Source organism: Labrus bergylta, chromosome 6 (genome assembly GCF_963930695.1).
Source record: "Labrus bergylta chromosome 6, fLabBer1.1, whole genome shotgun sequence".
Classification (NCBI taxonomy): domain Eukaryota; kingdom Metazoa; phylum Chordata; class Actinopteri; order Labriformes; family Labridae; genus Labrus; species Labrus bergylta.
In genome coordinates this window covers 23,110,442-23,123,695 of record NC_089200.1, presented here as the reverse complement: position 1 = coordinate 23,123,695, position 13,254 = coordinate 23,110,442, and the positions used below count along the sequence as shown (strand labels likewise).

At 41.1% G+C, this 13,254-nt stretch overlaps 1 protein-coding gene across 2 annotated transcripts in view; it reads right to left on the bottom strand.

Annotated features, from left to right (window-relative positions):
* Positions 1-13,254, bottom strand: part of LOC109982603 (FYN-binding protein 1) — a 16,340-nt gene extending 3,086 nt beyond the window's left edge. The window contains exons 1-19 of one of the 2 annotated variants that reach the window (XM_065956029.1): positions 13,006-13,254; positions 11,137-12,239; positions 10,893-11,035; positions 7,077-7,268; positions 6,715-6,994; positions 6,498-6,622; positions 5,118-5,146; positions 4,999-5,033; positions 4,593-4,761; positions 2,507-2,666; positions 1,947-2,082; positions 1,780-1,814; positions 1,608-1,695; positions 1,440-1,474; positions 1,129-1,198; positions 952-1,023; positions 828-844; positions 650-677; positions 131-249 (exon numbers count right to left, since the gene is read on the bottom strand). In XM_065956029.1, coding sequence (XP_065812101.1) covers positions 162-249; positions 650-677; positions 828-844; positions 952-1,023; positions 1,129-1,198; positions 1,440-1,474; positions 1,608-1,695; positions 1,780-1,814; positions 1,947-2,082; positions 2,507-2,666; positions 4,593-4,761; positions 4,999-5,033; positions 5,118-5,146; positions 6,498-6,622; positions 6,715-6,994; positions 7,077-7,268; positions 10,893-11,035; positions 11,137-12,239; positions 13,006-13,014 — 2,814 coding nt within the window. In that variant the 5' untranslated portion in view covers positions 13,015-13,254 and the 3' untranslated portion in view covers positions 131-161. Of the gene's footprint in view, positions 1-130; positions 250-649; positions 678-827; positions 848-951; positions 1,024-1,128; positions 1,199-1,439; positions 1,475-1,607; positions 1,696-1,779; positions 1,815-1,946; positions 2,083-2,506; positions 2,667-4,592; positions 4,762-4,998; positions 5,034-5,117; positions 5,147-6,497; positions 6,623-6,714; positions 6,995-7,076; positions 7,269-10,892; positions 11,036-11,136; positions 12,240-13,005 lie in introns of both variants that reach the window. The other variant, XM_029276997.2, reaches the window with a different exon arrangement.

Here is a 13,254-nt window from a genome sequence, read left to right as displayed (position 1 = left end):
TTTTGCTCTGAGCCCGCCAGAAGCCTCCTTCCTCCTCATCTTCTACTTAAGGTGCATTATAGTGACTAAGAGGATGCCAATGAATGCATGTTTATGAACATCACCCAGAGTCCAGCTGAGTCGCCCTTACCTTTCAGTTGTGTGAATTTCTCCACAGTCAGTTAAGCATAAAGGTCAGGAGGAGGTAAAATTAACAAAGCATTTGGATCAAAGACCACTTCCTCTGTGGTGTTAGCTTCAGCTTCAGGCCTGAGGGGGGAAAACACACATTTACCATCACTTCACCCGTTCTCTTCCCTGGCTCATGTTCCCCAGATATCAGTGCAGGAGGTGCATCTATGTTAGTTAAGAGTACCAAGAAGAACCAACAGGGTAACCTCAGTTTAACCAAGAATATGACACCATTAAAGAATGTTAAAACACACACACACACACACACACACACATAGCATAACAAAGGCTGATTCCCCCAATTTTACTTCCTTGTCTGAGGGAATATATTTTGGCTGTCTGTTTCCCTCAGACACAAAAAGAATATACAACACAGACTCTGTTCATGCTTATGAACCCATTCAGGGCAAAAAGGTCGGAAACGTGTTACACAACATGTTTGGCATTTCTTTTTTTTTGTGTCTGTGGGTCAACTTACACAGGAGCTGCTTCCTCCTCTACATGACCTGAGGAAATACAGAAAATATTTTCAATAAGCATGTTTGATATATATCATGTAATTTTATCAAGTATTTCCTTAAGTCTACTTAAGATAAAAGCTCCTTTAAATTTTTACTACGGTGTAAAAAAAGTTAGATTTTTCAGGCGTCACTCACTTGTCTCTGGTACAGTGCTGCTGTAGGGAAGAAGAAGCAAAAATGAAAACCCAGTTTATGTGTGATTGCGTGTGTGTGTGTGTGTGTGTGTGTGTGTGTGTATGAGTTTGTGTTGCATGACTACCTGGCAGCTGGCTCCACAGGTTTAGGCGAGTGGAAAAATGTGGCCAACTTATGAAGGGCTTCATGTCTCGCTCTGATAAAAAAAGACAAACACAGATGTACTTCACTGTGTATCCACACTCTGCTTGTGTGTGTGTGTGTGTCTGTGTGTGTTCAGTGTGTGTGCTGGTACACTCACTGGACTTGTGTGCCGTCTGGACTGATGTCACTGCGACTGTGCTGGTGGTTCACATTCAGGTCTTTGTTTCCTGAAAAAGGACAGATTTATGAGACACACTCACCTGCTGCATGAATTCAAACATGAAACCAGAATCTGCTGTTAAACACTCTAAGAGTTACATTTTACTGTTCACACAGACTTCTTATCTAATGACAAGCAGCTGTGGTTCAAGGTTAAACTGTCTTTAAATCTTCATTTCAGCACCGTTGAATATTTTGGTTTTAGAACAGGAAAAAAAAAAAAAATTTGGAAAGTAAATTGGGTCTTACCCATGTCGGGCATGGAGAGCGCCCTGGAGTGACCTCTGCAGAGAAGAAGAGATTCATGTAAAAAAAAGCTGACATTCATACTGCTGCTAATGGTCTCTGTCTTACAAAATCAATCATGTAAATTAAAAAGAGAAGCAGTCTGACATGTTCATGCTAACATTGACTCACAGTGAAGCCAGAGGATCTGTCATGTTGTGGGGAGGAGAGAGAGGCTCATCGTCATCACCGGTCCACTCCTCGCTGTCGTCATCTGTGACTGAACACACACATAATAAAAGTGCTAAACAATCGTTTCAATACAAAATGTTTATCATAAAAATGAGAACAGGAGGATACTTACAGTGGTCATTTGACAGCGGGTAATGGTTTGAAGCTCTGAGAAAAAGAGGAAAAACTTTAAATGATCACGTTTTTTAACCAGACATTGTAATGAATAAAGTGTTTACTGTTCACACACACACAAATGCGCACACGTGCACACACACACACACAAACATATACACACACCTGTTCCCCGTTCCGGTCCCGTCCAGCTCGGTCACATCATTGTTGTTGTTGTTCTTGCGGCTGATTGCAGCTTTCTTCCCCAGCGCCAACATTTCCTGAATGTCCAGCTCCACATGATCTACAGCAACGTACCCGTCTGCAACACACACACTCCAGGTCTTAATGCTCATGAAGTCTCTGTGCAGACGTTTTCTACCCGATATAGATCTATATTTTCACATTTGACTTTGGATAAAGGAGGTAGACGCTGATGGTTTCATTACAGTGAAGCTCCACTGAAGTGTGTTCATACAGTATGTTCCTTCATTAACAGGTAAGAAAAATCATTGTTTTTTCAAATGTTTTTTAAAACTATATATAAGTATCCTTCTTCTTCCTCAAAGCATTATATTACCCTTGAAGTTGATAAACTACAAGTTCAAGTTCTTTATTTGTTGCTAGCACATCAGTCACAGAGAAGCACACTTTGTTCTCTTCCATGAAGAGTGCTGTGTGACAAGAAATTCATGCAAAGGGAATTAGAATGATGGACCGAAAGCATCAAAGAATATTGGACTCACAGTTGTTGCTGCTGTCTCTGGCCAGCCATTTTCCTTTGGGGCAATTGGTCGTTCGGATGATGCTGATGACATCACCATTGTTTACGGGCAGATCGTTCTTGCGCCCCTTGTTTGTGACGGTTACTTTAGCCTCGTACATGGCGTCCTCCTGTCCTGTGACCTGAAGACACAACAAGAGTGTGAGTTTGTGCAAATACAAATAAAAATAAGGAAACCTTTCTGCAGCATCAGGATAATCACAGGTTTGATTGGCCAGTAGTAGCTCCGTCTGTGTTTAAGTCCCATTCATAGACTGTATATAAACATGGAGGAAGCCTGAGTGACCGATTGGTATATGAAGGATGCTTGGAAGCTAGTCGATGGCACCCGCCATGCTGGAAACGCACTCTTAACTTAACTTTAACTCACACTAACACAAGGCTAAGAGCCCGAGCTGGGGCGGGTTTTGATGGTATGTTCAATTTACCTCAGAAGTTGGAGCTGGGAATGTCAAACCTGAGTTGACTGTGTTTCAGTCATAACTCTGTAACAAGTTGGAAAAGCAACATGGACGCCTCCAAGAGTACCTTTGTTGTGTTAGCTCAAACCAGCTTACATCAACACACACGTTGCGAAAGCGAAATGGCATGTCCACAGTTAGAACTTGCACAATACTATCAGTGTGATTGATTTAATTACATAAAAAAAGACTAAGTTGCTTATAAACCCTACAATTTTCAGCATGTACTTTACTCTTAATGCACAGAGCAACCATAGTGGATTTAGAGCTCGGCTTTCTGAAGTCCCTTCAAGTTTCTGAGTCGGAGTTTCAACTTCAGGGGGCGTTTTGGATGCAGTCACTTCTGAATTGGCTTCATTGTTCAACACCAGAGGTTGCTGCTTGGTCCCATAGTGAGTAAAGTATTGAAGTGGGTCTGGTTGCTGCAGAGGTGCCAGTTCACTTCCCGAGCACTGCAGAGATGCCCTTGAGCAAGGCAGCTAACCTTCAATTGCTCGGGCGCTTTCTGTTCATTTACAACTCTGTTTTTGCACATTTACATTTAATCTTTCCTATTTTAGACTAGTAATGCTAAGTTAAATCCTGGTTGTATATATTCTCATTCTTAGTTTTGATATTTTTAGTACTTATTTACTTTGTATTTAATATTATATTGTGTTTAAATTTGCTAATATTGTGTTTTTTGCTCATATTGTGTGTTTGGACAACCTGCTGCTGTAACGCCACAATTTCCCAGTTTGGGATCAATAAAGTAATTCTATTCTATTCTGTTCTATTCTAATGTGCAGCCCCCTCACCATGACACTCTTCATTACAGCATGCCCACAGTGTTCTGTTTGCATTCCTGGCTATGTGTGTGTAGCATGTTAGAAATCAAAGTGTAAAAACTGAATTTTGCCCTAAAGGATTAAAGAAGTATTCTGTCTCCTACTAAGATCATTGATATTATCTGGTCTTGGCGTTGTATGGTTTTCTCGTTGGATCTTACAGGGACACTTGAAGGTGATATGTGTAGTTTCTAGAAAATCTGAAACTACACTGTTTATATGTTTATCTCCTGTGCATCCTGCTTCCTGGGCTCCATAAATATGAGCATACTGTTCACAGGAATGAGAGTGAACACGGCCTGCAACAGGTCAGTTATACACCTTTGCTCATTCCTGACATTTTAGTTCTGTTTTTGGTCTCCACCACCTCCTGAGGGAGAGTTGAAGCTTCCTTATGTTATATTCCTTATATCTCTACCTGTGTTTGTCTGCATTTTGGTTCTCAAAAGGTGCTTTATGAGAGGGTATAACTTTTTTTTAGCTGAGGCCCAAACAAATAAAATGAGACCCGAGTGAATACAAACAGTAACATTGCGGACGAGACTACCAAAAAGTGTATTGCAGAGGTAAAATAAAGAATCATCCATAGATCTTTGTCAGAAATGTCACCAACAATGGAGCTGTGTTTACGTAGATTCCTCTGAGCCAGCAACATGTTGCTCATCTCGAGTCTTCAGCACGAGGAATGAATCCAGACAGGTTTGTATGCCAAGACATAGACCCCACCCTCCCTCCACTCTGTCAAAATAACATTACTCACTTTGAATTTCTTCTTGATCTCATTCTCCTTCTTCTCCCTCTCCTTCTGCTCTTTCTTCTCCCTCTCCTGTTTCTCTTTCTGCTCCTTCTTTTCTTTCTCCAGACGCTGCTTCTCCTTCTTTTTCAGCTCCTTCTCATCCGGCACCTCTGCAGCCACTTTCTTATCGCTCCTGCAGAAATCAGAAAGAGGAATATCTTGTTGTTTGAATGGGACTTGTCACTGAGTGTTTAAACAGCAGAGGAGATAATGGGGGGGAACAAAAGCAGGCCAAACTCTCTCCTCACTGACAGAGTGTGTGTGTGTCTGTGTGTGTGTGTATGTGTGTGTGTGTGTGTGTGTGTGTGTGTGTGTGTGTGTGTGTGTGTGTGTGTGTGGGGGGGGAATGGGTCATAAAGTGAGTCCTTACTTGCTGAACCTGCCCGTCTTGCTTTTCTCTTCATTCTGTAAAAGAGAAAAGGCTCAATTCACCTAAATCATCAGAATCACTGACTAATAAGAAACATTTTAAATTTAAAATTTACTTACATTTTCCTGTGATGCCTCAACGTAGGGATCTGTGAAAAACACATTCATTAAACAGGTGTTAAATGGTTCAGGTCATTATTATATCTTTACAGTTTTCAGCCAATTTACATTGTGATTCTGCTGCTAGGACGGCCATTGAGCTGCAAAGGAGGATTGTCATGATACTAGAATTTTAAACTTAAGTCCAATGCAACAAATATTGGGTAATTTGCTTTTCATCTCAAAAATTACAGACAAACTCCTGCAAAGTATCTAAACGTAAAAATACTTGAATGTTGCCTATGTATTTGTTTAATTTAGACAATTCTCTCTACTTTGCTCACAACAGCTTTTGGATAAAAAATATAAAGATCTGTAGTTTAAAAAAACTCTGTCAATTACAGAGATTTTTTTTTTAACTCATAGTATAGAGAAGTATTGAAATATTGAAATTTGAACAACCTTTATATCCACCAATGATTGAACATCTGAGAAATGTCCCTCCAAGACAAGGGGTGCTTGTGCTGCACAGAACAGGTTGTTGTTACATTGATTAAAAAGATAATAATAGTGAAAGAAAAAGGGCTGTCAAACATGAATTATTGTATTCCAGGAACTGCTGAAATTCAATAGTTAATTGCATTTAATTATATTTTTAAACACATTTCAAATTCTATTATTTGACATTTCAAAAGATGTGTTTTATGCTTTTATTCAGTATTTTTGTACTGTCGTGAGCTAACGGTACTTTACTTCCCGTTAGGATACAAACCTGTTTTTATCTAGATCGACGGCCACAACATAAACGTAACCATGGAAGGAATTCAATGAAAACAGCAATAAGGTGTCGTTCTTTTCTATCGCTGTGTCTACTGGGAGACGCTGCTCTGTGTGGTGGCTTAGCTACGGTGGACCTAAAGGGACAAATAGCACGCGACCAATGGGATTAAAAAGAATGAATGCATTCATTTCAGACTTTTGATCTCATTGCGATGAATGTGTTAACACTGACAGCCCGAGTATAACATTGAACTAATGAGGTGTCTATGCTGATTTAGATTAAAAAATGTTCATTGTTTTATACAACCCAAGGTATTAACCCTTTAATATTCTAGCCAGAGTCAGGCCAGTTATAACTTCATGATGAAGACATGTATTCATTATAGTTCAATGTTGCTGCTTGCACTGCAGTCATAATGACTGGGTTATTGTAAAATGCAGAGTGGTTGCTCATTGTTCTTTTCTCATTTTGGTGGAGTTATTTTGTATTACTATGCACTATAAGTAAAGGGCGAGCCCAGTAAACTATATCAAGTAGCAACTGGCACAACATTTAGCTGAATGTTGATATGTCTGCAGTGTTAATGTCATAATGTTTGTAGCTATCACTAGAGTCCTCACTCTTTGGTGGTCCTTTGCGTTTCTTTCCGTCAGTCTTTATTTTCTTCCTGGTGGCCGACGCAGTGATGTCCTCATAAACATTTTCTGTACTCTCATAGATGCCATTACCGACCACTGGTAGAATCCTGGATCATAGAAGGGAATCAAAAACAGAAATCAAAACCAGAGCTGAAGATTATTTCAAATCACAGAGGGCAGAGCTGGTGATGTGTCTGACCCTGCATGGGGAGGAGACTCCGGGGGGACAGGGAAGATGGATTCTGGAAGAGGATTATCTCCGTATGCCAGCGCAGCATGGTCATCTACCCCTGGAAAAGTGATCCTGTTCGTGTATAACTCAGGTGTTGACTGTCCATCTGGACTATTTGGACCAGTGTAGTCCCCGTTCCCCCACTCTGACACCGGCAGCTCAGGAAAGTGAGCATCTGAAGTCACGTCGTTGAACTTGGGGATGTCTGTGGTGTCCGTCTCAGAGAAGTCAGCATGACCTGTGTAATCTGCAGCAACATGAAAACATTATTAAAGGGTCTGCTGATGTTATGTGTAATGAAGCTATAACTGTAGTGAAAAGAAAACTACCTTCCATAGGAGGAGGGGGGATGAATCGACTCAGGTTCACAGATGGAGGCCTGTCAGGTTTCTCTGGAGCCGGACCCAGAGACTCAGGGTCTGGGAGGACCTTCTTTGGGGGAGGAACTGGAACCACCAGCAGCTCAGGGATAGGGTCTATTCCCTCCTCAGTGATGCCCTCAATCACCGGAGAGGATTGTCCTGCAAAGAGTCATCATGCAGTCAGTACATGAGTTCTCAGGCTACTGTAGATACTGAAGCAACTTTCAGGATATTTCAGAGTGCAGTGCATGTGTGAAAGGGGTTGTATTTAGTCAAATACAGAACTGAAAGTCTCATATTTTTATAAGGCTGGCCCATTTATTTTGCCAACAGATTGCATCAGCTAGCAGAAGTAAAACAGGCTGCAATGACAGCTCAGATTGTTATTTTAGGGTCTGACAACATTACAGAAAGGACTCGTACAGAGAGTTTGTTTGTTCAAGAGGAAGATGTGCTTTTTTTTTAACCACAAACAGTTGTTACATCACTCTCTACAAACACACCAGACTACATTCATAAAAACAGGAATTTGACCTTGCAGAATATGTTAACTTGTGAATTTACTGTTGACTCTTTTGCTTGTTAGTTAGGCTTATTTAGTGTCAGTAATGTTTAAAATGGTGAGCTTGTAGTATTGAGGGGAAAAGTAGGACTGATTATCCAGAAAGGGCCCCTAAATCTATTGTTTGATTTTCTTTTTTTTTTTTTCATTTGTTTCTCTCTGAGTCATAACTGTCATAAGAAAGTTTAAACTGGTCCTAGAAATTAACTTGATTCTTAACTCTTTCCAAAATCTTAAAAATCCTAATAAAAAGATGTGAAAACCTTTTAGATGCTTAAAAACGACTCGAATGACAAAAAGGTTGATATATTGCAAAGTGAAATTCATTGTTATTGTTTAATTTAAAATTCAGTTAAGGGTGTAACACAAAGTGTTAATCTTTAAAGAAGGCATGATAGTAGAGTTACACATTTCAATACAGCATTTGTTTTAAATCCAGTGATGTTGATACCTGATTTAAAGTCCTCGTCGCTGATTATTGGATAATTTCCTCTTTTTATTTACCAGAAGTTGCAAATTTCCATACCGAAAGGTTGCCAATGTATTTGTGCAATCAGACAGTGTGCAGGCAACTTTTGATGGATTAGTTCCTCTGCTAAACACCTGTGAGGTTTTTTTAAGATTTGCTAATTTTCCATTGAGCAGTGAAATAACAGATTATATCTTTTTAAAACACGTGGTATAGAATATTTAACAGTGTTATTTGAAAGGTCTTTGTGTAATGGAGGTGGTGTCAGAGAATTATTGCAGGCTTGGCTGAGGCTGTAGCCGAGGGGCCCAACGTGATATCCTTTCATCTTTTCCACACCTCTGAACACTGACAAAAAAAAATCTACCTGTGTAAGGATCCTTTCTGTAAATAAGCATGGCCACTGGCTGAAGCAATCTGGGGCACATTTTGATACTGTCTGTACGTAGTGATTAACACCTCTCGCAAATAAAGGTCCCAGCTTTAAAAACACCAGAATTCTCCTCTAACACGAACTGTATAGGACATCTTTCTGTCTTTTTGCAGCAAGATTTTCATTTGAACACAACAAAGCAACAACAGGACAACACAGAAAAAACTTTAGAAACACCTAAAAGAAGTTTTCAAACAGAGAGAGAGAGAGAGAGCAAGAGAGGGAGAGAGAGAGAGAGAGAGAGAGAGAGAGAAATAATTGAGTATGTGAGGAAACCAAACCAGTCGAACACACCGTGAATGTTGTTGTGATAAAACTCTGCAGAGCTGAGATAATGCACTCACAAGAGAAAAATGATCGACAGCTTAAAGAAGCCAGAAACTGACAACCGTTCAAAAACGCGTCTTAGGTTTTCTAACTGTGGCTTTTGAGGCCCTTCTTTAAATGTAATCTAAAGTATATAAGCACTTTGTTCTAAACAGGTGACACATAATTAAATTACTAAGTTTCTTTACTACAAAGAAAAATAAATCTGTTGTACCCTTTCAAATGGAATGGCCCTTTTATTATTTTTTTTTAGAAAAAGAGAACAATAATGAAGTCTTACATTATTTAGCTTACATTATCAGCTAGCTTCTCAACTGAAAGTTAGCATGAATAAAGTGTATAACTTTTCTATATTATACTAGAAAAATGATTGCTTCAGGATCAGAAGCAAATAAATACATGCATTTCATTTGTGCCAAAATGTAATCTTTCTCCACTAAAACTCTTCTTAGTTCTTATTTTAGGTCTAGAAGTTGATACAAGAAGTTGATACAAAAAGTTGTGCAATAGCTTCAGTAAGCTGCTTCAGACAACAACAGTGAAACCAGCTCTAATGCAGTTATCCTTTGGGGGTAAATGAACTCTATGGCATGCGTCCCTCAAAGCTGTTGTTTCTGTCAGTGACAGGCTCAGATTGTTATTCTACATGACTGACAACATTACATAAAGTGAGATGATATTTTCCCACCAGAAACAGCTGTTATGTTGCTCTCAATAAAACCACCAAACCTCCATTTTAAATAAAAAAAACAGTCATCTCTTTCACAAGATACAGGCGTTACTAATCTATTCAAGTATTGAGTATGAGTAGAGGAATCTATGTCGCTTCAGCCCCTCCACAGATGGAGGTCGGTGCTCTCAGAGAAGCACCTTAGATGTAAGAAAATGTTGGAATGGACTCCTTCTCATCGGCAGAATCCAAAGAAAGTACTGGAGCAAACAAATCACTTAAGGCAGGTTTGTTAAGGTGCAAAAGAAAAACGTTTTGACGAGCACTGCGACTTCCTCGTGGGATTAAAAAAAAACACCCAAGAAAAACCAACAAACAAACAACTCTGAGGAAGACATAGTGCATGTTGAAACATCAGTCGCTTAAACCTTAATATATTTGTCTTAAACGATTCATGTGCACCAGAATTTTCTTTGGATTCTGTCTGTTTGAAGGAGTCGTTTAAAACGTTTTCTTATTGAGTATTGAAGCAAAAAGAGGTAACCTAAAGTTACTTTCCAAAGTAACTAACAATGTTGTAGCTCAGTTAGTAAAACAATACATTTTTATAGGAGTAACTAGTAACTGTAACTAGTTACTCATTTTCAGAAACTTGCCCATCACTGAAGGCGACACAACAACTCAAACAGACTTCCTTGTTCAGGCAGCTGTAAACTAACAAACTCCCTGTTCTGTGAAATCATTGACTGCTTTTTGTCAAATAAGATTTGACAGAGGGGTGTAGAGAGTTTTTCTGGTAAAGGAACAGATCTGGCTCTCCTCGAGATTTAAAGATTAAGGCCTTCCCCTTTAATAACCTGAGTGTTAATGAAGTAAACACAAGCAGCTGACTCTCGCTGTCAGTGTTGTCACTTTAACAGACGTGAAAGAGTCTCTGTCACACCGATGGACCTGCGGCTCTCATCGCCCACATACCTTCACAGCTCTGCCCTGCCTGCTGCTCAGTTGTTTCTGGCACAGAAGAGGAATGTCAGGACGGTATGTGTGTGTGTGTGTGTGTGTGTGTGTGTGTGTGTGTGTGTGTGTACGTATGTGCGTACTATAAAACTGCGCTTCCTAACTAACACCTGAGGCAACCCTTCAGCATAAACCATACTAAACATACCAGGTTTTCTTTACCTAACAGCTGCACAGGTGCACAGCTCGTATGACCTGATGGTGACGTATGATGTTGTGTATCTCATGTGCAGAGAAACATTCAGAGAAAATCCACAAGAAAGCAAAAGAGCATAAGAAATGGAGAGCTATGGGTCCAGACTTACTGTGGTCTAAGCCATTAACTAGTTTTCCTGCCTCGTAGTCGATGGGTGGGAGCTTGAGTGAAGATGGGGTGGGACTCTGAGAAGGGGGGAACTCTTCTGGAGGAGGGGTGATGGAGTAGGATGAGGTGGGGGTTGTTATCGTGCTGAAAATAAAAAAGAGGATTGTTAAGTCACTTGATAACTCTTGAAAACTCCTTCTTTAAAAGCTGTGGGCGTTTGTGCATTGTTGAGTCTGTGATTATACCTGGGGGTCTTCCTGCGAGCTTTCTGCAGCAGGTTGAAGATCCTCTGGTCACACGGTGGAGTCCTTTTTGCTGGACTCAACTCTTCCGCCCTCTCCAGCATTGACAGGGCGGAGACCGAACGCTCAGCATTGGGAGACGGAGAATTGGATGAACGGTCCACGACTGGAGTGGGGGGTTTCTCCACTGCAGCCAGGATTATAGCTTCTATATCAGGCCGAGCTTCAGCTGGAGGCTCAGTAGGAGGTGGGGAAGGGGTGGGGGCCACAGGAGGAGCAGCACGCCTGGGTGGGGGGGTCGGGACAGTGCTGGGTGGGCCAAGGTCAGGCAGAGCTGGAGTTTCTATCTGAAGAGGGGTTTTACTCTCTGGGACTGCAGGGATGAAGGCAGGGGGAGCGGTGATTTCAGGAGAGACCGGGGTCACGGAGGGCGGGGTCACTTCCACAGCAGCACTGGAGTTAGGTAAGATGGGGATGTTTGGGAGGACAGCCTTCGGGAAGCTGATCGCAGGCTCAGTCGGTGAGTCTCCAAAGTCAGACGGTACTGGGATGAGGGGAACAGATCCAGAGACGCTCGGGCTGGGGGCGTCCAGAATGCCGCCTGACGGGTCCTCCCCTGAATCACTCTTTAATGACTTCCTGAATCCCAGAAAGCCCTTCTTCTTCAGTGTTGTGATTTTGGGTGGCGGCGTAGCTGGCACCAGCTCTGTGGTGTTTTCCTTTGGAGTAATAGAAAACACAGATGAGATCCTTTTCTCTTTCTTCTGCTTCTTTTCAGACATGTCCTCCTCCAGCTTCTCCCTGCTCTCTTTTCCTTTCTTCAGCTTCCCCTCGCTCTTCTCCTTCCCCTTGGAGTTGTTCTGGATCAGAGGCTTCTTGCTCTCCTTCTTCTCGTCCTTGAACACCACTCTGGGGGCCTTGTGCGAGTTGTTGATAGAGGTGAGCAGGGAGGGGCGGGCCCCTGCAGGCAGGTAGTGAGTGGGGCTGTTGGGAGGGGAGGCGACCTTTGGTTTCTCTGGGAGAGTGGGTTTGAGCTTAGGCTGCTTCAGGAGGAGGTCTTCTTCCTGAAACTTTGCCCTCAGTGCTTGAAAGTCCATGGTGTCGTCCTGAGGCGGGGATCACAGCAGATGAAGTAGTCAACATGTGGATACTTGATAGTATCAATAAGTACCAAAGCTTGAAAAATATCACAGATGTTCAGTCATAAGTTAAAGATAAGCTGCAAAGAGAAAGAGAGGAAGAACTCTCTAAATTGCATAAATATGTTCTGATACATTACAAAAGTATTTGATCAATTTAGACAGTGTGCAGGAGTTTGCCTGCAATTTTTGGTCATTAAAAATGAGGAATTTCCAAATATTGGGTGGCTCGGACTTCTATTTTTGTTGCTGTTTTATCGGAATTGTATTAATATGGTTTACTTTAAAAATGTGGTGTCCTTAAAACCCCAGCAGGTACAACAGTCAAACAAAGAGATCAGTGATTAGTCAGCCTGATGGTGCCTCAGTTAACAGATTTATGATAGGGTGGTGCTTAGCTTAGAACGAGTTTTATCTTTCACAACACACTTATGGTTTGCATATCTGCTTGTCTCTGTTGAAAAATGAAAGTAGGAGGTTTGGATTTTTGGTAAATTGTATTACTAGAAGATTTTTGACACACACAGAATTAAATGTTCTACAATGACTCTTTACTGCCTGTGGACATTACATCTGAGTTTTCTGAAGAATTTTATACATTTATTCTGACAGTAAGCAGTTGACACCCTATATAAAGTCCCAATAACACAGATAACCCAGATAATACAGATAAGAACTGGAAAGGATAAACACACTTTGAGGAAGGACTTGAACAAATTGAAAGAAAACGTACCTGATCCATTGTGTTCAATTATCCACCAAAACGTCAAAATCCTTCCTTTTTGAGTCAGCAATCTCTCTTCATCAGCCTCTCATCATGTTCAAAATATAAATGATAAATAAAACCTGGAGATTTTTCCTTGCTCTGTCCCCGCTCAGTGCGTATATGTGTGTGTGCCTCCCACACACTCAGGAGTTTCAGTGCAGGAAGTCTCAGTCCTGACACTCATCTCTAAAAAATGGTCCGTCCCGTTTGACAGGT